At 44.5% G+C, this 24667-nt stretch overlaps 1 protein-coding gene across 2 annotated transcripts in view; it reads left to right on the forward strand.

Moving 5' to 3' along the window:
* DPYSL2 (dihydropyrimidinase like 2) overlaps positions 1-24667 on the forward strand; it is a 64143-nt gene that overhangs the window by 20439 nt on the left and 19037 nt on the right. The window contains exons 1-3 of one of the 2 annotated variants that reach the window (XM_069944342.1): positions 4806-5110; positions 20564-20652; positions 21625-21809. In XM_069944342.1, the coding sequence (XP_069800443.1) occupies positions 5072-5110; positions 20564-20652; positions 21625-21809 (313 nt within the window). In that variant the 5' untranslated portion in view covers positions 4806-5071. Of the gene's footprint in view, positions 1-4805; positions 5111-20563; positions 20653-21624; positions 21810-24667 lie in introns of those variants that run through there. The other variant, XM_069944341.1, reaches the window with a different exon arrangement.

The following is a 24667-nucleotide window of genomic DNA, read 5'->3' on the forward strand; positions in this document are numbered from 1 at the left end:
ACTGTTATAGCAGAGCGGTCACTGTGTCACACTGTTATAGCAGAGCGGTCACTGTGTCACACTGTTATAGCAGAGCGGTCATTGCGTTACACTGTTATAGCAGAGCGGTCACTGTGTCACACTGTTATAGCAGAGTCGGTCACTGTGTCACACTGTTATAGCAGAGCGGTCACTGTGTCACACTGTTATAGCAGAGTCGGTCACTGTGTCACACTGTTATAGCAGAGCGGTCACTGTGTCACACTGTTATAGCAGAGCGGTCACTGTGTCATACTGGTATAGCAGAGCGGTCACTGTGTCACACTGTTATAGCAGAGCGGTCACTGTGTCACACTGTTATAGCAGAGTCGGTCACTGCGTCACACAGTTATAGCAGAGCGGTCACTGCGTCACACTGTTATAGCAGAGCGGTCACTGTGTCACACTGTTATAGCAGAGCGGTCACTGTGTCATACTGTTATAGCAGAGCGGTCACTGTGTCACACTGTTATAGCAGAGCGGTCACTGTGTCACACTGTTATAGCAGAGCGGTCACTGTGTCACACTGTTATAGCAGAGCGGTCACTGTGTCACACTGTTATAGCAGAGCGGTCACTGCGTCACACTGTTATAGCAGAGCGGTCACTGCGTCACACTGTTATAGCAGAGCGGTCACTGCGTCACACTGTTATAGCAGAGCGGTCACTGCGTCACACTGTTATAGCAGAGCGGTCACTGCGTCACACTGTTATAGCAGAGTCGGTCACTGTGTCACACTGTTATAGCAGAGCGGTCACTGTGTCACACTGTTATAGCAGAGCGGTCACTGCGTCACACTGTTATAGCAGAGCCCATCACTGTGTCACACTGTTATAGCAGAGCCCATCACTGTGTCACACTGTTATAGCAGAGCGGTCACTGCGTCACACTGTTATAGCAGAGCGGTCACTGTGTCACACTGTTATAGCAGAGCGGTCACTGTGTCACACTGTTATAGCAGAGCGGTCACTGTGTCACACTGTTATAGCAGAGCGGTCACTGTGTCACACTGTTATAGCAGAGCGGTCACTGTGTCATACTGGTATAGCAGAGCGGTCACTGTGTCACACTGGTATAGCAGAGCGGTCACTGCGTCACACTGTTATAGCAGAGCCCATCACTGTGTCACACTGTTATAGCAGAGCGGTCACTGCGTCACACTGTTATAGCAGAGCGGTCACTGTGTCACACTGTTATAGCAGAGTCGGTCACTGCGTCACACTGTTATAGCAGAGGGGTCACTGTGTCACACTGTTATAGCAGAGCGGTCACTGTATTACACTGTTATAGCAGAGCGGTCACTGTGTCACACTGTTATAGCAGAGCGGTCACTGCGTCACACTGTTATAGCAGAGCGGTCACTGTGTCACACTGTTATAGCAGAGCGGTCACTGTGTCACACTGTTATAGCAGAGCGGTCACTGTGTCACACTGTTATAGCAGAGCGGTCACTGTGTTACACTGTTATAGCAGAGCCGGTCACTGCGTCACACTGTTATAGCAGAGCGGTCACTGTGTCACACTGTTATAGGAGAGCGGTCACTGTGTCACACTGTTATAGCAGAGCGGTCACTGTGTCACACTGTTATAGCAGAGCCCATCACTGTGTCACACTGTTATAGCAGAGCGGTCACTGTGTCAGACTGTTATAGCAGAGCGGTCACTGTGTCACACTGTTATAGCAGAGCGGTCACTGTGTCACACTGTTATAGCAGAGCGGTCACTGTGTCATACTGGTATAGCAGAGCGGTCACTGTGTCACACTGTTATAGCAGAGCGGTCACTGCGTCACACTGTTATAGCAGAGCGGTCACTGCGTCACACTGTTATAGCAGAGCGGTCACTGTGTCACACTGTTATAGCAGAGCGGTCACTGTGTCACACTGTTATAGCAGAGCGGTCACTGTGTCACACTGTTATAGCAGAGCGGTCACTGCGTCACACTGTTATAGCAGAGCGGTCACTGTGTCACACTGGTATAGCAGAGCGGTCACTGCGTCACACTGTTATAGCAGAGCGGTCACTGTGTCACACTGTTATAGCAGAGCCCATCACTGTGTCACACTGTTATAGCAGAGCGGTCACTGTGTCATACTGTTATAGCAGAGCGGTCACTGCGTCACACTGTTATAGCAGAGCGGTCACTGTGTCACACTGTTATAGCAGAGTCGGTCACTGCGTCACACTGTTATAGCAGAGGGGTCACTGTGTCACACTGTTATAGCAGAGCGGTCACTGTATTACACTGTTATAGCAGAGCGGTCACTGTGTCACACTGTTATAGCAGAGCGGTCACTGCGTCACACTGTTATAGCAGAGCGGTCACTGTGTCACACTGTTATAGCAGAGCGGTCACTGTGTCACACTGTTATAGCAGAGCGGTCACTGTGTCACACTGTTATAGCAGAGCGGTCACTGTGTCACACTGTTATAGCAGAGCGGTCACTGCGTCACACTGTTATAGCAGAGCGGTCACTGTGTCACACTGTTATAGCAGAGCGGTCACTGCGTCACACTGTTATAGCAGAGCGGTCACTGCGTCACACTGTTATAGCAGAGCGGTCACTGTGTCACACTGTTATAGCAGAGCCCATCACTGTGTCACACTGTTATAGCAGAGCGGTCACTGTGTCAGACTGTTATAGCAGAGCGGTCACTGTGTCAGACTGTTATAGCAGAGCGGTCACTGTGTCACACTGTTATAGCAGAGCGGTCACTGTGTCATACTGGTATAGCAGAGCGGTCACTGTGTCACACTGTTATAGCAGAGCGGTCACTGTGTCACACTGTTATAGCAGAGCGGTCACTGTGTCACACTGTTATAGCAGAGCGGTCACTGCGTCACACTGTTATAGCAGAGCGGTCACTGCGTCACACTGTTATAGCAGAGCGGTCACTGTGTCACACTGTTATAGCAGAGCGGTCACTGTGTCACACTGTTATAGCAGAGCCCATCACTGTGTCACACTGTTATAGCAGAGCCGGTCACTGTGTCACACTGTTATAGCAGAGCGGTCACTGTGTCACACTGTTATAGCAGAGCGGTCACTGTGTCACACTGTTATAGCAGAGCGGTCACTGTGTCATACTGGTATAGCAGAGCGGTCACTGTGTCACACTGTTATAGCAGAGCGGTCACTGTGTCACACTGTTATAGCAGAGCGGTCACTGCGTCACACTGTTATAGCAGAGCGGTCACTGTGTCACACTGTTATAGCAGAGCGGTCACTGTGTCACACTGTTATAGCAGAGCGGTCACTGCGTCACACTGTTATAGCAGAGCGGTCACTGTGTCACACTGGTATAGCAGAGCGGTCACTGCGTCACACTGTTATAGCAGAGCGGTCACTGTGTCACACTGTTATAGCAGAGCGGTCACTGTGTCACACTGTTATAGCAGAGCGGTCACTGTGTCACACTGTTATAGCAGAGCCCATCACTGTGTCACACTGTTATAGCAGAGCGGTCACTGTGTCACACTGTTATAGCAGAGCCGGTCATGGATGACACCATTATTTAGATCAGTGCTTCTCACCAGTGAGGCGCCCCCTAGTTGTTGGTGAGGCCCAGCTGGGGAGCCAGTTTTCACAAAAGTTACTACGATCTGCACAGTCCTTTTGCTGTTTGCAAAAGTATAAATTTTAGCAACAATATTAACTTTTTTGTACTTGCTTTATTAGTATATAGAGCTTGTGAGATGGGTGAAAGGTAGTCCTAGCATTATTTTCAGCTTTTAAATGGACTTTGACCACAGATGGTGAGGCCCAGGCATCCTCTTGGTCAGTCTGGTGAGGCCCCGGCATTGCCTTAGTCTGTTGGGTGAGGCTCCAGTAGAAAAAGTTTGAGAAGCGCTGATATAGATAGCACTGTAATAGCGCTGGATCACACGTTACTATGGATATCGCACTGTAATAGCGCTGGATCACACGTTACTATGGATATCGCACTGTAATAGCTCTGGATCACATGTTACTATGGATATCGCACTGTAATAGCTCTGGATCACATGTTACTATGGATATGGCACTGTAATAGCGCTGGATCACACGTTACTATGGATATCGCACTGTAATAGCGCTGGATCACACGTTACTATGGATATCGCACTGTAATAGCTCTGGATCACATGTTACTATGGATATGGCACTGTAATAGCTCTGGATCACATGTTACTATGGATATCGCACTGTAATAGCGCTGGATCGCACGTTACTATGGATATGGCACTGTAATAGCTCTGGATCACATGTTACTATGGATATGGCACTGTAATAGCGCTGGATCACATGTTACTATGGATATCGCACTGTAATAGCGCTGGATCACACGTTACTATGGATATCGCACTGTAATAGCGCTGGATCACACGTTACTATGGATATCGCACTGTAATAGCGCTGGATCACACGTTACTATGGATATCGCACTGTAATAGCGCTGGATCACACGTTACTATGGATATCGCACTGTAATAGCGCTGGATCACGTTACTATGGATATCGCACTGTAATAGCGCTGGATCACACGTTACTATGGATATCGCACTGTAATAGCGCTGGATCACACGTTACTATGGATATCGCACTGTAATAGCGCTGGATCACACGTTACTATGGATATCGCACTGTAATAGCGCTGGTTCACACGTTACCATGGAGACAGCACTGTATTACCCCAGCCTGGCACTGGATGACACGTTACCATGGAGACCGCTCTGTATTACTGGATTGCAGTGTATCAATCTCAGTCCCACTGCATTGCAGTGGTTGCATCCTTCGCCGCGGCCCCTCCCATTCTCCAGGCTCCTCATTTGCATAGCGGCAGCCACAACAGCCAATCGGGGAGGCCCAGGAGCTGCTGCCTCGGATGAGGACAGGGAGTGGCGCTGCGCATGCGCATTGGCGCCTGCTGCAAGTCCTTTATTGCAGCCAGGGTATAGGGAGACCGGGGGCAGCGCATCCTCATCCTCCTCCTCCTCCTCAGCGCCCTCCGTCCGCAGCTCTGTCCTGTGTCCGTCAGCCCCCCGCCCTGCTCCGAGGGGAGAGCCGCCAGCATGTCCTACCAGGGCAAGAAGAACATTCCTCGCATCACGGTGAGTGGGAGGGCAGGGATTGGCGGCGGGCACCGGGGGGATGCCAGCCTGCAGCCGTGTGATGGGAGACTGCGGGGGGATACAGCTACTGGGGGGGATACAGCTACTATAGAGGATGCTGGGTGTATACAGTGTGTACCTGCTATGGAGGCTGCAGGGGGATACAGTGTATCTACTATGGAGGATTGTGGAGGGGGATACTGTGTATCAGCTATGGAGGATGCTATACACTACACACTGTATACTATACAGTGTGCTAGAAGTGTATACAGTGTATCTGCTATGGAGGATGCTATACACTACACACTGTATACTATACAGTGTGCTAGAAGTGTATACAGTGTATCTGCTATGGAGGATGCTGGGTGTATACAGTGTATCTGCTATGGAGGATGCTGTGTGTATATAGAGGATGCTGGGTGTATACAGTGTACATGCTATAGACGATGTGGGGTGTATACAGTGTATCTGCTATGGAGTATGCTGGGTGTATACAGTGTATCTGCTATGGAGGATGCTGGGTGTATACAGTGTATCTGCTGTGGAGGATGCTGGGTGTATATAGAGGATGCTGGGTGTATACAGTGTATCTGCTATGGAGGATGCTGGGTGTATATAGAGGATGCTGGGTGTATACAGTGTATCTACTATGGAGGATGCTGGGTGTATATAGAGGATGCTGGGTGTATACAGTGTATCTGCTATGGAGGCTGCAGGGGGATACAGTGTATCTACTATGGAGGATGCTGGGTGTATATAGAGGATGCTGGGTGTATACAGTGTATCTACTATGGAGGATGCTGGGTGTATACAGTGTATCTACTATGGAGGATGCTGGGTGTATACAGTGTATCTACTATGGAGGATGCTGGGTGTATATAGAGGATGCTGGGTGTATACAGTGTATCTACTATGGAGGATGCTGGGTGTATACAGTGTATCTACTATGGAGGATGCTGGGTGTATATAGAGGATGCTGGGTGTATACAGTGTATCTGCTATGGAGGATGCTGGGTGTATACAGTGTATCTGCTATGGAGGATACTGGGTGTATACAGTGTATCTGCTATGGAGGATGCTGGGTGTATACAGTGTATCTACTATGGAGGATGCTGGGTGTATACAGTGTATCTACTATGGAGGATGCTGGGTGTATACAGTGTATCTACTATGGAGGATGCTGGGTGTATATAGAGGATGCTGGGTGTATACAGTGTATCTACTATGGAGGATGCTGGGTGTATACAGTGTATCTACTATGGAGGATGCTGGGTGTATATAGAGGATGCTGGGTGTATACAGTGTATCTGCTATGGAGGATGCTGGGTGTATACAGTGTATCTGCTATGGAGGATACTGGGTGTATACAGTGTATCTGCTATGGAGGATGCTGGGTGTATACAGTGTATATGCTATAGACGATGTGGGGTATATACAGTGTATCTGCTATAGTGGATACTGGAGGTGTATACAGTGTATCAGCTATATAGGGTACTGTGTATCAGCTATAGAGCAGTACTTCTCCATTCCAGTCCTCAGGCCTCACCAACAGGTGTATACAGTGTATCTGCTATAGTGGATGCTCGGTGTATACGGTGTATCAGCTTTAGTGGATGCTGAGTGTATACAGTGTATCTGCTATAGTGGATGCTCGGTGTATACAGTGTATCTGCCATAGTGGATGTGGGGTGTATACGGTGTATCAGCTTTAGTGGATGCTGAGTGTATACAGTGTATCTGCCATAGTGGATGTGGGGTGTATACGGTGTATCAGCTGTAGTGGATGCTGGGCGTATAGGGTGTATTTGCTATAGTGGATGCTCGGTGTATGCTGGGTATCAGCTATAGTGGATGCTGAGTGTATACAGTCTATCAGTTATAGTGGATGCTCGGTGTATGCTGGGTATCAGCTATAGTGGATGCTGAGTGTATACAGTCTATCAGTTATAGTGGATGCTCGGTGTATGCTGGGTATCAGCTATAGTGGATGCTGAGTGTATACAGTCTATCAGTTATAGTGGATGTGGGGTGTATACGGTGTATCAGCTGTAGTGGATGCTGGGTTTGTAGTTTGTAGGGAGGCAGGGTGAGGATCAGGTGGGTGCTAATGTTGCCAGTATGATGGGCACAGGCAGATGTGGGCATACACAGAGCAGCTTTTACACCTTTACACCATATACCATATACAGTGTAAGGTACTAGGTAGACATATTTATACACCAAGCAATGAGATGTCGTCTAATAGGTGCCATCTACTACGTATAAAAGGTATGATACAGATGCCTGTGTACATGTACCATCACAGCTCTGTACACTACTATATACATGCATATATACACCAATGTACTATGTAGCATCAGCTACCATCTACTATGTGTAGAATACAGTGTATAGGGGGCTGTATTAATCTAGGTATATTCGTACATACCATCACACCTGTGTATTGTATAGGATACCATATACAATATATATGCACCATCACACCTGTGTATTGTATAGGATACCATATACAATATATATGCACCATCACACCTGTGTATTGTATAGGATACCATATATATATGCACCATCACACCTGTGTATTGTATAGGATACCATATACAAGATATATGCACCATCACACCTGTGTATTGTATAGGATACCATATACAATATATATATGCACCATCACACCTGTGTATTGTATAGGATACCATATACAATATATATGCACCATCACACCTGTGTATTGTATAGGATACCATATACAATATATATATGCACCATCACACCTGTGTATTGTATAGGATACCATATACAATATATATGCACCATCACACCTGTGTATTGTATAGGATACCATATACAATATATATGCACCATCACACCTGTGTATTGTATAGGATACCTTATACCATATATATGCACCATCACACCTGTGTATTGTATAGGATACCATATATATATGCACCATCACACCTGTGTATTGTATAGGATACCATATACAATATATATGCACACATGCATCACAGCAGTATACTGCATACAGTATCTGACAGCTATGGGGCACCAGTGAATACAGGCAGGTGCCCTATATATATAGTTAGTGCTGGGTGGGTATGGCACCAGCTATATAGACAGGTAGCTGTCTTTGTCTCCTATAGGAGCAGCAGCACTGGATCCCAGTGAGGTTTTACCATTGATGAGGTTATATAACATCTCAGCGGCAGGTATTGTGCCAGCTGCATTCAGGGTATTTTCCTTGGCGATTTTTCTTTTATTTTATTTTTCCAGGGAAGCTGAAGGCGATTGTCAGGATAATAGTTCCATGTAGTGGTGGTGGGTCTGGCTAGTGATGAACAGATGGGGCTACTGTGACACACATAGGAGGAGGGGGGGGGCAGCATCCTGACAAAGAGGAGTGACACCCGTATACACAAGCATTCCGACAATTATCCCTGTATAATGGGGGCACGCTGCTGAGCCTGACACAGACGCTGCTCTGTCTATCCCGCACACACACACATATATATATATATATCTCCTGCCCTGCCATACTGAAGCATTACTGTGATATCTATAGATGCGGAGGAGTCTCCTGTGCGCGCTGTAGCTGAGGATATGTCTGCATGATGGCGAACGCTCCACCACAGGCAGGATACATACAGGATCTCAGGCATTGACCCACTTAGTAATCCCCGGCTGTGGCTGATACCATTGTAGTGAGATTGACTATTGACTGCAGGCCCTGACTTCTATTGGTCCAAGAGAATCAGACAAATCACTGGAGGTTACTGGTTTATAGATGATGGTTGTTCTGTCAGATATAATCAGAGGCGGCAAATAAGATGACTCCATGTATTAGCTGGATTGAGCAAATCTATCTATCTATCTCCTATCTATCTATCTATCTATCTATCTATCTATCTATCTATCTATCTATCTCCTATCTATCTATCTATCTATCTATCTCCTATCTATCTATCTATCTATCTATCTATCTATCTATCTATCTCCTATCTATCTATCTATCTATCTCCTATCTATCTATCTATCTATCTATCTATCTATCTATCTATCTATCTATCTATCTATTATCTCCTATCTATCTATCTATCTATCTATCTATCTATCTCCTATCTATCTATCTATCTATCTATCTATCTATCTATCTATCTATCTATCTCCTATCTATCTCCTATCTATCTATCTATCTATCTATCTATCTATCTATCTATCTCCTATCTATCTATCTATCTATCTATCTATCTATCTCCTATCTATCTATCTATCTATCTATCTCCTATCTATCTATCTATCTATCTATCTATCTATCTATCTATCTATCTCCTATCTATCTATCTATCTATCTATTATCTCCTATCTATCTATCTATCTATCTATCTATCTATCTATCTATCTATCTATCTATCTCCTATCTATCTATCTATCTATCTATCTATCTATCTATCTATCTATCTCCTATCTATCTCCTATCTATCTATCTATCTATCTATCTCCTATCTATCTATCTATCTATCTATCTATCTATCTATCTATCTATCTATCTCCTATCTATCTATCTATCTATCTATCTATCTATCTATCTATCTATCTATCTATCTATCTATTATCTCTTATCTATCTATCTATCTATCTATCTATCTATCTATCTCCTATCTATCTATCTATCTATCTATCTATCTATCTATCTATCTATCTATCTATCTCCTATCTATCTATCTATCTATCTATCTATCTATCTCCTATCTATCTCCTATCTATCTATCTATCTATCTATCTATCTATCTATCTCCTATCTATCTATCTATCTATCTATCTATCTATCTATCTATCTATTATCTCCTATCTATCTATCTATCTATCTATCTATCTATCTATCTATCTATCTATCTATCTCCTATCTATCTATCTATCTATCTATCTATCTCCTATCTATCTCCTATCTATCTATCTATCTATCTATCTATCTATCTATCTATCTATCTCCTATCTATCTATCTATCTATCTATCTATCTATCTATCTATCTATCTCCTATCTATCTCCTATCTATCTATCTCCTATCTATCTATCTATCTATCTATCTATCTATCTATCTATCTATCTCCTATCTATCTATCTATCTATCTATCTATCTATCTATCTATCTATCTCCTATCTATCTATCTATCTATCTATCAATCTATCTATCTCCTATCTATCTCCTATCTATCTATCTATCTATCTATCTATCTATCTATCTATCTCCTATCTATCTATCTATCTATCTATCTATCTATCTATCTCCTATCTATCTATCTATCTATCTATCTATCTATCTATCTATCTATCTATCTATCTATTATCTCCTATCTATCTATCTATCTATCTATCTATCTCCTATCTATCTCCTATCTATCTATCTATCTATCTATCTATCTATCTATCTATCTCCTATCTATCTATCTATCTATCTATCTATCTATCTATCTATCTATCTCCTATCTATCTATCTATCTATCTATCTATCTATCTATCTATCTATCTATCTCCTATCTATCTATCTATCTATTATCTCTTATCTATCTATCTATCTATCTATCTATCTATCTATCTATCTATCTATCTCCTATCTATCTATCTATCTATCTATCTATCTATCTATCTCCTATCTATCTATCTATCTATCTATCTATCCTCTATTCTGCATCTCTATCTGCATCTGCCCCCCCTCCAGGTCCCCCATACACGTAGATACCCTCTTGGTCACTGTACACATACACCATCACACTGTCACTGGAGCGGGCACCTTGCGTGTCACAGATGTACCACCCAGCTGTTTCATTGTGTGCTTTTGTATGTGGATTAGGAGGCAGGGGGGGGAGAGGCGCACAGACACCCTGTGACATCCCAGGTTGGGGACAGACCAGCAAAGCACTGTTGGCACAATGCATTGGCGGGGTCTTGTTTCCATGGCAACCACTGCCATCTGATGGGAGACTCAGTGCATTAATGCGCGCTCCTCTTCTTCTTCACTGGAGCAATCTGGAGCATGTAATTTATGTGGAAACGCCCAGCGTCAGGACGGGTAGCACCATTATCTGGGGTGAAATGGAAGGAGAAGAGCTGAAATCGCTGCTGGTGCTGAGCTGGGGCTTCTATCTGACAGGCGGATCTGTCATACTAGTGTCTGGAGGATGCAGCGGAGCTGCGTACGCCGACAGGAATAATGGGATCCATACATTATCTCTTGTACTTGGAATAAGCCCATGATTCTCAAGATGTACGCAATTATGGGGAGAAGAAGAGAGGTTTCTGGAGGTCTTAAAGGGCCAGTGCTGTTTGTCACCATGTTCTGGCTTTATCAGATGAGGGATGGGGATGATCTGGTTATATAGCAAATCATTGGTTCACATTGGGTGAAGGCTATAAGGCGAGAATTTGATGAAGCAGGTTACCATGAGCAATGGAGGACCCCTATAGGTTGCAGACAGGTTGTGATGAGTACAGGTTCATACAGTGAAGCTCCATGGCGGGCACAGTCACAAAGGTTTTTCCTACTCACAATATTGGTTACATGAGGATTTTTAGGCTATGTTCACACAACGTATATTTTCTATTAATTACGGCCATTGTTGCAAATTGCAATACCAGCTGTGATTAATAGAAATGTACATTTCATTGAAGTCAATGGAATCCCGGCTGGAGTGTATATACAATAGGGGAGATCTATCAAACATGGTGTAAAGTGAAACTGGCTCAGTTGCCCCTAGCAACCAATCAGATTCCTCCTTTCATTCCTCACAGATTCCTTGGAAAATGAAAGGTGGAATCTTAAACACCATGTTTGATAAATTTCCCCTATTGTATATACACTCTAGCCGGGATTCCCCATAATATACACACCGGCCAGGTTTCCAAGCAGCTGAAGGAAAAACTGACATGTCATTTTTGCCGCCGTTATTCATTCAACAACACTGACATTTCACACAATGGAAAGTGCAGCTCTGGCCGCACGCTCCATTGTGTGCTATGGTGAATTGGGATGCGGGCACACCCAAATGCGCCCACATCCCAATTCAACAGAAATGAAGTTCATCTGGCCGGTGCTCTAGTACACCGACACTGATTGGCCGATTATCCCTCCGTGTACAACAATCATTTCTTTATTCCCTGACCTAAAATCATTGGGTGCCAACCGCACATCGCTACGTGTAAAAGCAATTGGCGGCCGACGGCTGATAATTCAACAGTTTACATTACCTCCACATGTTCCTGGTGTTCCCCTGCGCTCTGCATGCTTCCTCCACTTAGCTGACAGGCCGCTCCGCCAATCACTGGCCATGTTGGTCCCGGCCTATGACTGGCTGAGCAGACGGGCTGCTCTAATGCTGCAGCGTGCAGGATTGGGAAGGAAGCATGCACAGTGCAGGAGGAAACCGGGAACATGGATAGGTAAATCACCTGATCTGTCCCATTAGTACTGGCAGTTTTCATTTTACATGCAAGCAAGGGGGATTGTGGGAAAGTGTCTGCACTGTTGCATGGCAACTGCAGGGTCAGAGATCAGAAAGAAAACCATGGAATAGAAAAACCATAAATACTGTATGTGTGTGTATTTGTCCTCCTTTACATATATGTATGTGGTACTACCTTCTTTTCTTCATGACACTACCCCTTTAAGACTGTTATAACCCTAATGCTAGATTCACACATAACGGATCCACAGCGGATTTCACGCTGCAAATTTGCAGCGAAATCCGCAGCAAATCAATTGCCTTGTATTTTCTATGAGAATACACTCGCAGCGGGATTGACATCCCGTATGTAAGTTAACCCCCCACCGGATGGAGCATATTGTATCTGCTTCACGCTCCGGCTTGCTTTGGGAATTGCCGGCTCGACGTCCCGCTCAGCCAATCAGTGCACTGCCCTGCCACAGCCACTGATTTGCTAAGCAAAACGTGGAGACACCGGGAGCCCTTGAAGCAAGCCGTAGCGTGAAGCAGGTACAGTATGCTCCGGCCGGTGGGGGGTTAACTCACATACTGGCAGCGGGATGTCAATCCCACTGTGAGTATGTATTCTTATAGAAAAGACAATGGATCCGCTGCGGATCCGTTATGTGTGAATCAAGCCTTAATGGATATCTTAAAGAGGACCAGATGTAAAGTAAAGACCAATTCCGTCCATATAGCTTGTAGACAACGCCTTTATTTTGGTGAACTTTCGGTAAGGCATAAAGGAGCACTCTGTAGCACGAACGGCTACTGTCATGCACAGTGCAGGACATGAGGGGATCGGTGAACACTAAAGCTCCGCTCCATCATCCCTACTAATCAAACCCCCCCAACAGTAAGTCTGCCTTTGTTTCCTATAGCAACCAGCCACAGCTTGGCTTCCATTTTACCTCAGTAAGAAAAGGAAGCTAAGCTCAGATTGGTTGCTATGGGCAACAAGAACTGTTTAAGGCCTCATTCACACGTTACGTAGTGTGCATACCGCACGACGGCTGCATTCACACGTTCTCAATCCACAGACCCATTCAGTAGACGCTACCAAAAAATACAATCAGAGTGCAATCTCTTCCATTACCTTGACGCGTTTCGGCCAGTGTTTCGCCTTGATCGCAGCAGTAGGTTTATTCTGAACTATGTAAGGGTAGCATTAACTAGTGACAGAGAAGCTGAACAGAATGATGTATCACTTACATTATTCTGTGCAGCTGATCCAGAGATATCCTCCTGAATAACATGGACAATAGGTAGTCCTCTCTATTAAGTGCATGAGCTCAGTTGTCCTGGATATTCTTGAGCTCTGGCAAAGTCCACCTACTAGCTGCTGATTGGCAGTTATCTATCCATGCTGTGTATAGGCAGTGAACTGTCAACCAGCAGCTGGAAGGGGGGGGGGGGGGTGATGTAGCACGAATCCCATTCTCCTGCATATCAGGAGAACGGCTGAACAGAATAATGTAAGTAATACATTGTTCTGTTCAGCAATTCCGTCTCTGTAACTGCTTATGTCATACATATACCTAGACAATAAGCCGACATTATAATACCATAGTAAGTGCACCCTCACAACTTCCATGCTGACAATGCCAGCCAAATTCTGTCTATTGTACTGATATTTGTGTCCTAATTTTCACAAAGTCCCCTCAGTATTATATACATAAAAGCTTCTAGTAATAGATAAAAGGAGCCCCCCTTTATTCAGCTCTCAGCCCCCGAGCTATCCGCTCCCCAGGCTGTATCCTGCATTTACATTGCTGCACGGAGAAGCGTTTAATGTTTCCTAGTTGCCTGGTACATTCATATGCTTTCCCATGGGTCTCAGGCAGATGCACGGAGAAGCTGTACAGCTCTTGTTGCTATAGTTATAGATGTTGCAGTCAGACTCTCGCCCTAATAAACGTTCTAGAAATTACGGTGAGATCCACTAGAAAAATCTGCTTCGTGTGGATTCGCCTCTATAAGCAAACTATATTGCGGGAAGCTTGTGTGAATAGAAGAAGTGATGCAGTGTAAAGCATAGAGGAGCGCCAGAAGTCTCCACTATATTAGCTTTCTATATATCTATGTTTCTACTGAAGAACTTTTTATTTGCTGATATATTAAATTTAGTGACTGATCTCTTTGCTGGGAGCTTCATGGTGGTCATACATTGAAGGGGTCCTCTTCAGAACTTTAGGACCACTTAGGTGCTGCTCTAATCCCTATGTCATAAATATCTGGCAAAGTGAGATTTCTCTGACGCTGATCTCATGCGATCTCTTGGGCCAATATACTGAACGCTGGCAGCAGGTCCGTTTCATACGAGAAATATGAGCGAGCGGCTGCCAGGGGTGGAGCGCCTCTGACTCTTATTAAAACTCCTCAGCATTTGGAGGGCATTTTCCCTCTTGAGCTGTCCTCATCTTCCCACTTCTTTCTTACGTTTAAATTGGGTGACAACTAGGGGTTTGCCACCTTAAAGGGGAACTGTCAGCAGGTTAGAAAAAGCTATTGCATAGGAGACGTTGAGGAAGAAGTATGTCTCTTACATTCAGTGCCGTTCCGGTGCAGTTAGTAGTTTGCTCCACGGTTTGATAAAACCGTTAGGAGCACTGCCCACCCCCATAGTGCTGATCTGGTCTGCCTAATTGGGCCTCCTAATGGTTTCACCGGACCGTGGAGTAAACTACTAACTGCACCAGAACAGCACTGAGGAGGAAGGTCAGAGACTTACCTTCCTCCGCTGTGTCTCATGTGCAGTAGGGTGATATCAGCAGATTAGATTTATCTAACCTGCTAATAGTTCCCCTTTAAGATCCTTAAAGAGGCTATTAACGTTAGAAAACCTATTTTCATATACACTATTAATTCTGAGGTAATACAGGAGGGTCCTCATCTCTGGTTATAAAGAGTGTCTCTCACTCTGGAGGACCTATCCTGTCCTGCATTAGATTGGCAGCCTAGTCATTATCATGTTTAGGCTATGTTCACACGGGATAAGAGACCGACCCTTCCCTGACCTTGGCCTGGGTCCATGAACGGCAGGTCTCTGCCCGGATCATCCGGTGATCTTTCCGGCCGCAGTGTTCTGATGCGGGCGCCTCAGCGCGCGCCCACATCAGAACCTCCCGCAGCACACAATGAAGCAAGCCGAACGGCCGTACCTTTACGTAGTGTGAACATAGCCTTACTGTAGAATGCCTGATTCTCTCAATGTTGGCGCTTCAGGAAAAGCAAATACTTACTGCGAGGTTCCTCTACATATTAGGGGGGCAGCACCACTCTTGTCCTCAGTTTGGGTGTGGGGATTTGCAGCCCCGTTCCATTGAAGTGAATGGAGCTAAATTGCAATTCCACACTTAACCTGAGGACAGGGGTGTCGCTGTTTTGCAAGAAAGAAAACATGTTTTTTTTCCACCAATGCTGGATGGTGTTTTAATGGTGTTTTATACTACTTGTAGGCACTCTTCACATTTCGTTTTGATCCTACCTAGGAGGCATATGTTGGGAGAAGTTTCTTATAGACAGAGAGTGGGATGTGTATCTTAGAGGCTCCCATTGTAAAAGGAATTTATACTGTGTGGCGTACCATTTTTTAAATGTCTTCCTCTGAATAGAAAAGTGTAGTTTACGTAGTCTAAGTATGCCAAAAAAAAATGCATGGGACGAAAAACCTGTTGAAAATAAGGGTAATTCCAGCTGCCCATGTATTCTGCTGATCAGTTAGAGTTAGAAATAAATATCTCAACTTGCTTGACTTCCATCATATTCTGGATGTATTGTTGTAATAATGTGATTTCACACATTTGAGTGTACATAGCATGTGCTATCTGTGGTCAGGGGTTTGCACCATTCCCTCTAAATGGGATATTCCCAGCTCAACTAATATAGTTATACGTGTAGGACTCCTCAAGGTCAAGTTATGTGTCATCCAAATTGTCTTTTACTGATTAGAATTAAACACTAAAACTTTCACTTTTATTATGGGGGCTGCCATATTGCCTGGGCTATTTTTAACAGCATTTGGTGACATGATTTACAGCAAGACTCATGGACATAGACTGCAATAAACAGGGTCTGTACCCTTGAGGTGAATGTGAAACATCATTGAGGACGCTTTGTGACCTCTGAAAAGGTCATTTCACAGGGAACTGCTGTTATTTTGCATTGATGCTGTATGCATACTGGTGACACATGACATTGTAATGCTGTACAGATCACTTTACAGCAGCCTTCTCCTATCACTAGAGCAAGTCTCAGCTAAAGACCCTATTACACCAAGTGATTATTGGCCATATTTGGCCGATTATCGTCCCTTACGGCCGATAATCGCTTGGTGTAATAGCTCCTGTTAAAAAGCAACAATCAGCTGCCATGCACAATGTTGATGGATCCTTGTTTTTTAACATGTTGGAAAAAACTAGAACGATAGTGACGGTCTGCTGGCTGTCGCTCTGTACAATAGGAGCGGCATTAGCAGACCGTCGCTATCTCCTATGGGCCACCCAGACGATCTAAAGATCATCCAGGGAGCCTCTCCTGCAGTTCCCTGAAGCCCCCCGCTCTTAGCGAAGCGAGTGGGTAACAAGGAGCAAGCAAGTGCTGATCTGACAGGTCAGCTCAATGGGAGGTGGGTCGCATGGTCACATGCTCCTTTATGTCGGCGATTTTATGGACAGACTCACCACAGAGCAGGACAGCCCAGCCTGGAGGAGGGGAGTCTGATATTAGCTCTATGAGGTACACAGGGAGCTGCTGTCAGTATATACAGTGATTACACTTACTAATACTGTACACTGAGCTATTTTACTATAAAGTGGCCAACCCCTTTAATATACTGTAGTTTTGCTGTCAGCAGTTGCAAAACAGATTCCAAGGTGAGAGTTTCCCTTTAAATAACAGTTAAACTTTTTAAAAATGTATTTTAATTTGGCCCAGATTTATCAAAGGGTGTAAACTGCCCAAAGCGACCAATCACAGCTCAGCTATAATTTTACCAGAGCCGGAAGCTGAGCTGTGATTGGTCGCTGTGGGCAGTTTACACCAGATGTATATTTTACACCCTTTATGGACATGATGATAAAAAATAGAGCTTCTTTTTTCTTTTCTCAAACCATCTAGATGCTGTGGTATCTAGGGGGTTTAGCTACCAGGATTGGCATCATACCAACCTCATCCTCTGGTGTTGCAAGTGCACGGACAGTACCCACTAGATTTCTATAGTGTAAAAATATATAAATTATGTCTGATCACATACATCCTACATTTAATGTGGCAGCTCTGTATATACTACTACTGCAGAAGCCCAGAGGAGGGGGTAATAATAACAATAATAATAACATACGGCAGGAGATTTCGGCAATATTATTGGGTGTGACATTTGGCATTAGACTAAGGTCTTGTCATTGTGGTGTTTGCACTGAAGCCTGGCAGTACCAGGCTCATCTGCATGGCAGACACGGCCCATAGCCCATCTATGTTGTGGAGCCCGGGACCAGGATTCTTCTATTTGTATATGGGTTTCTATGGGTTACCAGACATAGGGTTTGTGTCCTCCATGTGACTCACACAGTGACTAGTGTTTCCTGTGAAGAGCTGGCACTGAGTGGCCTCTTCTGCGTGTCTGGCTCAGCTACTCTGCAGGAAGCCCACACCCTGGCAGCTCTGCTGCTGCCCACTGTGGTTACAGTGGATGGAAGAATGGGCACTGCCTAAGCCTATGATGTGTCACGCTATACAGGGCACATTGTCACTTCTGGTTTCATCTACTATGTGAGGAATAGCTAAATACAGTGAAAATATTCACCACTGGAAACTATGGAAACAAACTTTGGGTTTCCGAGCTGGACAAATCCTTTAAGGTCTTTTGTAATTGCAAAATGTTTTGTGTACTCGGCTGTTTCTATAACTACAATAGACGGAGTGTCGTCCAGTGTACCGATGAATGGGGTTCAGGGGTACATGTAGTGTAACTGGTGGGGGCTCTAGACCTTTATGGCCCATCTTTCCTGCTATGGCTGTTAAATAGCAAACCACTCTATACTCACCCTCCCCAGTCCACCACAGGGCCTCTACATGTATGGCTGTTAAATAGCAAACCACCCTATACTCACCCTCCCCAGTCCACCACAGTGCCTCTACATGAATTTATGTTAAATAACAAACCACTCTATACTCACCCTCCCCAGTCCACCACTGTGCCTCTACATGAATTGATGTTAAATAACAAACCACTCTATACTCACCCTCCCCAGTCCACCACTGTGCCTCTACATGAATTGATGTTAAATAGCAAACCACCCTATACCCACCCTCCCCAGTCCACCACAGTGCCTCTACATTTATGGCTGTTATATAGCAAACCACCCTATACCCACCCTCCCGGTCCACCACAGTGCCTCTACATGTATGGCTGTTAAATGGTAAACCACCCTATACTCACCCTACCCACTCCACCACAGTGCCTCTACATGTATGGCTGTTAAATAGCAAACCACCCTATACCCACCCTCCCCAGTCCACCACAGTGCCTCTACATGAATTGCTGTTAAATAACAAACCACCCTATACTCACCCTACCCAGTCCACCACAGTGCCTCTACATACATGGCTGTTAAATAGCAAACCACCCTATACTCACCCTACCCAGTCCACCACAGTGCCTCTACATACATGGCTGTTAAATAGCAAACCACCCTATACTCACCCTACCCAGTCCACCACAGTGCCTCTACATACATGGCTGTTAAATAGCAAACCACCCTATACTCACCCTACCCACTCCATCACAGTGCCTCTACATGTATGGCTGTTAAAGGGGTTATCCAGCACTACAAAAACATGGCCACTTTTCCCCCCACTGTTGTCTCCAGTTCAGGTGTGGTTTGCAATTAAGCTCCATTTACTTCAATGGAACTGAGTTTCAAAACCCCACCCAAACTGGAGACAAGAGAGGGGAATGGCCATGTTTTTGTAGCGCTGGATAACCCCTTTAAATAACAAACCACCCTATACTTACCCTAAACTGTCCACCACAGTACCTCTACATGTATAGTCCCTATACCCACCCTGCCCAGTCCACCACAGTGCTACTACATGTATGGCTGTTAAATAGCAAACCACCCTATACTCACCCTACCCAGTCCACCACAGTGCCTCTGTTTACTTCCCCTGATGACGTGATCCCCTTGTTCTGCTGATGACATTCTGAACCCCAGTGTAAACATAGGGACTGGGGCAGAACATAACAACGACACTAGGCCGGATTAGACAGGTATGGTGTCGGTGTCTTTTTTTTTTTACACAAAGCGGCTGTAGTGTAGTTTTAAACTTAAAGGGGTGCTCCGAAGATTTTTTTTTTTTTTTCAAATCAGCTGGCGTCAGAAAGTTGTACAGATTTGTAATTTACTTCTACAATTAAGAAAACTCAAGTATTCCAGGACTTATCAGCTGCTGTATGCCCTGCACTAATTGGTGTATTCTTTCCAGTCTGACACAGTGCTCTCTGCTGCCACCTCTGTCCATGTCAGGACCTTTCCAGAGCAGGAGAGGTTTTCTATAGGGATTTGCTACTGCTCTGGACAGTTCCTGACATGGACAGAGGTGGCAGCAGAGAGCACTGTGTCAGACTGGAAAGAATACACCACTTTTGCGGGACATACAGCAGCTGATAAGTATGGAAAGACCTGAGATTTTTAAATAAAAGTAAATTACAAATCGGTATAACTTTCTGATTTAAAAACTTTTTTTTTTACCTCCAGAGTACCGCTTCAAATCAGAATACCCCTTTAAAGCTTACAAAATGAGCTATACCCATACACAGTGCCTATGAGGATTGTGCAGTTGTTCCACCCTGGAAGTTTACGAATGTTATCTCTGACCCTCTTTCAATCCCTTTGAGAACACACGATTGTTTAACCCATGCTCAATCTTCATTTACATTCGGGGACTAACCTTCTTTATGTCTTTCCTTTCAGAGCGACCGACTCCTTATAAAAGGTGGGAAAATCGTCAATGATGACCAGTCATTCCACGCCGACATCTACATGGAGGATGGGCTTATTAAGTAAGTGTAATGGTGATAGTGTCTGCTACTATACAGGTCCATATCCTGAGCATATGCAGCAGATTACTGAAGGGCAGAGGGGTCCAGCCTGTTGGATCTTTGTCGCCCCCCAGTGGTAGGGTACTATACCACAGGCCGATAGCCCCATCAATAATGTAAATGAGCAGGATCTGCTAGATCAGCGCTCGTTTACTGGGCCTATTTCACGTCCCGATAATCGTTTAGCGAGGGCTTCAGGGACATCGGTACCAATGTCCTTGCAGCCCTTGTTTAAACACCATACTTTACCTAAGCACGTTGCAGGTCTTCTCCTGCGCTCCTTTTGCTTCCCGGTCCCGCGCGCAGCAGCAGCTTCAGTGCGGCCTGTCTGAGTTGACAGACCGCTCAGCCAATCACTGGCCACGGCCACGGCGGTCTGCCGGGGAGGAAGGAAGAGTGCAGGAGAAGCCCTGCAACATGCTTAGGTAAAGCATTGTGCTTGTGAAATCGCCTGTCGCCCGCCGCGCACCGCTATTCCATGCAGCGATCCATGATTTTTGCTTTGATCCTAAATTAACGATCACCTGATGACACGATCATCGGCTGATCGTTATCTCTATTCCACAGAGCGATAATTGGCTGAATTTGGCCGATAATCGCTCCGTGGAATAGGCCCCTTAGATATCACACATTGAATAGTCAGCAGATCCCAGTAGTATAAATTGTTGACATGACAAAAATACTCATAAGTGAAACCTGAATGATGATAGAGTACTCAGAACTTATAGTTCTATATAGTTCTACGTAAAGCTTAGTTATTGGGTGTACATATGTGATACAATATATACAAGTCACAATCTCTGTGAATGACCGTATGATGGCTGCCTACAACTGGTTGCACACCATATATACTGCTGGTGTAGATACCACCATAGATGTTTGGTCACTGATTGACTCGCTGATTGAAAGATTTTCTTTGTGACTCTCTTACAGGCAGATTGGTGAAAATCTTATTGTACCTGGTGGTGTGAAGACCATTGAGGCCCATGGCAGGATGGTAATACCAGGGGGCATTGATGTCCACACCTGCTTCCAGAAACCATGCAATGGGATGGTGTCTGCCGATGACTTCTTCCAGGGAACCAAAGCATCTTTGGCTGGCGGCACCACCATGATCAGTGAGTGGGAATTTTTTTTTTTATTCTAGGACAATGCTGATCCATCAGCTGGTAGTCACCAAGATGGTGGGATTTAGTGCCGGGGGCTGATATGTAACTGAACCTTCTTCTCATTAGTAAATGAGAAGTTGAAAGTTTGTCCCCACCCGTACACATTAGATATACTTCCAAACCTGCTGAGATGTATGGGTGCACCCGTCTTCTCACTAATATGTATGGGCACCTCTGAGTCTTAAAGTGAGTCTGTTATCTGACGCAGGAGACACGTGGGGGGAGATTTATCAAACATGGTGTAAAGTAGAACTGGCTCAGTTGCCCCTAGCAACCAATCAGATTCCACCTTTTCATTTTCCAAAGAGTCTATGAGGAATGAAAGGTGGAATCTGAAGTAGTGAATGGAATGGGAGGGGGGGGGGGCAAGGAGGTTCTACAGCCCTCAGCATTTTAGGATCTTAAAGAGGTACTTCGGAGAAAATATTTCTTTGTAGAAAGTTTTATACTGATTTGTTAATTACTTTTATTTAAAAATCTCAAACCTTCCAGTACTTATCATCTGCTGTGTGTGCTGCAGGAAGAGGTGTATTCTTTCCAGTCTGAAACAGTGCAGAGCAGTAGCAAAAACTTCTGCACTGGACAGTTCCTGGCATAGACAGAGGTTTCAGCAGGGAGCACTGTGTCAGACTGGAAATAATCCACCACTTCCTGCAGGACATACAGCAGCTGATAAGTACTGGAAGACTGGAGATTTTTAATTTGAAGTAATTTATAAAACCGTATAACTTTCTGACATAACTTAGAAAGAAGGTTGGCGATCTCCAGCTTCATAAAACGTAATTTCTTTATTCACTTAGGCATCAACATAAAAAAACAAACATTTAAAAACACACCGACGCGTTGCGAGGTAAACCCATGATTAAGAGGGTTTACCTCGCAACGCGTCGGCGTGTTTTTAAATGTTTGTTTTTTTATGTTGATGCCTAAGTGAATAAAGAAATTACGTTTTATGAAGCTGGAGATCGCCAACCTTCTTTCTAAGTTATGGACTAACGGGGAACGGCCCGCAATATAGATCTCACGTGCTTCTATTCTGTAGAGCCCTCATTACAGAGAGTGAACCGTGTGTGGTGAGCTGATACAATCTCTCTTTGTCAAGTTAACTTTCTGACACCAGCTGATTTAAAATAAATATTTTTTTATCTAATAGTGTCAGCAGTTTGGAACGTTAATTTCACTTTCAATTTAAAGAAGTAAAAATTTTTATTAAAGTATTGTATTGCCCCCCAAAAGCTATACAAATCCCCAATATACGCTTATTACGGGAAATGCTTATAAAGTGCTTTTTTTCCCTGCACTTACTGCTGCATCAAGGCTTCACTTCCTGGATAACATGGTGATGTCACTTCCTGGATAACATGGTGATGTCACTTCCTGGATAACATGGTGATGTCACTTCCTGGATAACATGGTGATGTCACTTCCTGGATAAAAGGGTGATGTCATGACCCGACTCCCAGAGCTGTGCGGGCTGTGGCTGCTGGAGAGGATGATGGCAGAGGGATGCTCAGTGTCCCTCCAGTGCCCTGTGTCCCTCAGTGTCCCCCTGCCATCATCCTTTCCAGCAGCCACAGCCGCACAGCTCTGGGAGTCAGGTCGTGACATCACCATGTTATCCAGGAAGTGACATCACCATGTTATCCAGGAAGTGACATCACCATGTTATCCAGGAAGTGACATCACCATGTTATCCAGGAAGTGACATCACCATGTTATCCAGGAAGTGACATCACCATGTTATCCAGGAAGTGAAGCCTTGATGCAGTAAGTGCAGGGAAAAAAAGCACTTTATAAGCATTTCCTGTAATAAGTGTATATTGGTGATTTGTATAACTTTTGGGGGGGCAATACAATACTTAAATAACAATTTTTGCCGGACTTCTCCTTTAAGCTCCACACTGTAAATTCTAGCTCTGGCAATTGTTTAAAGTCATGAAGCATTACATACGTCTTTGGCAGTGAAGGGGTTAAATGGACTGTCTCTGAAGGCAGATGTGAAATCTATCGCCAGATACTAATATTTCTGTGGGAGAATGAAGATTAGAGATTGAACTCCCATTGTCACCAGTTCTTCTCTACTTTTATGGTTGCATGCAAAGTATAATCTGCCATTGCTGTACAGTGTGATACGATCTGTTGTTCCCTGTTATCAGACGCCTCGGGCTGTAGAGAAGTGGACTGCAAGGGGATAATTACCAGGAAGACCAGATAGGAAATAAACTATTAAAGGGGAACTCTGGAGAATTTTTTCCCTTTCACATAAACTGATGTTAGAAAGTTATATAGATTTGTAATTTTTTCCCATTTACAAATCTGAAGTCTTACAGTACTTATCAGCCGCTGTATGTCCTGCAGGAAGGTGTGTGTGCTTTACAGTCTGACACAGTGCTCTCTGCTGCCACCTCTGTCCATGTCAGGAACTGTCCAGAACAGCAGCAAATCCCCATAGAAAACCTTCCCTGCTCTGGTTAGTTCATGACACGGACAGAGGTGGCAGCAGAGAGCACTGTGTCAGACTGTAAAGAATACATCACTTCCTGCAGGACATACAGCAGCTGATAAGTACTTCAAGACTTGAGATTTTTACATGGAAGTAATTTACAAATCTGTATAACTTTTAGATTATTTTTTACCCCTTTAAGAGTCCCATACACTTTCACTAGCTAGCAGCTGATTGTGTTTTTCTCCTCCTCTCCTCCCTTCTCATACACATACATGCTAGATTTAATGCAGAGAAGAATATGCCGCTGCCAGACACTGGTTATTTCTCTTGAGAACAAATTAGGCAGCATTGAAATTGTATA

Source organism: Dendropsophus ebraccatus, chromosome 1 (genome assembly GCF_027789765.1).
Source record: "Dendropsophus ebraccatus isolate aDenEbr1 chromosome 1, aDenEbr1.pat, whole genome shotgun sequence".
Taxonomy (NCBI): domain Eukaryota; kingdom Metazoa; phylum Chordata; class Amphibia; order Anura; family Hylidae; genus Dendropsophus; species Dendropsophus ebraccatus.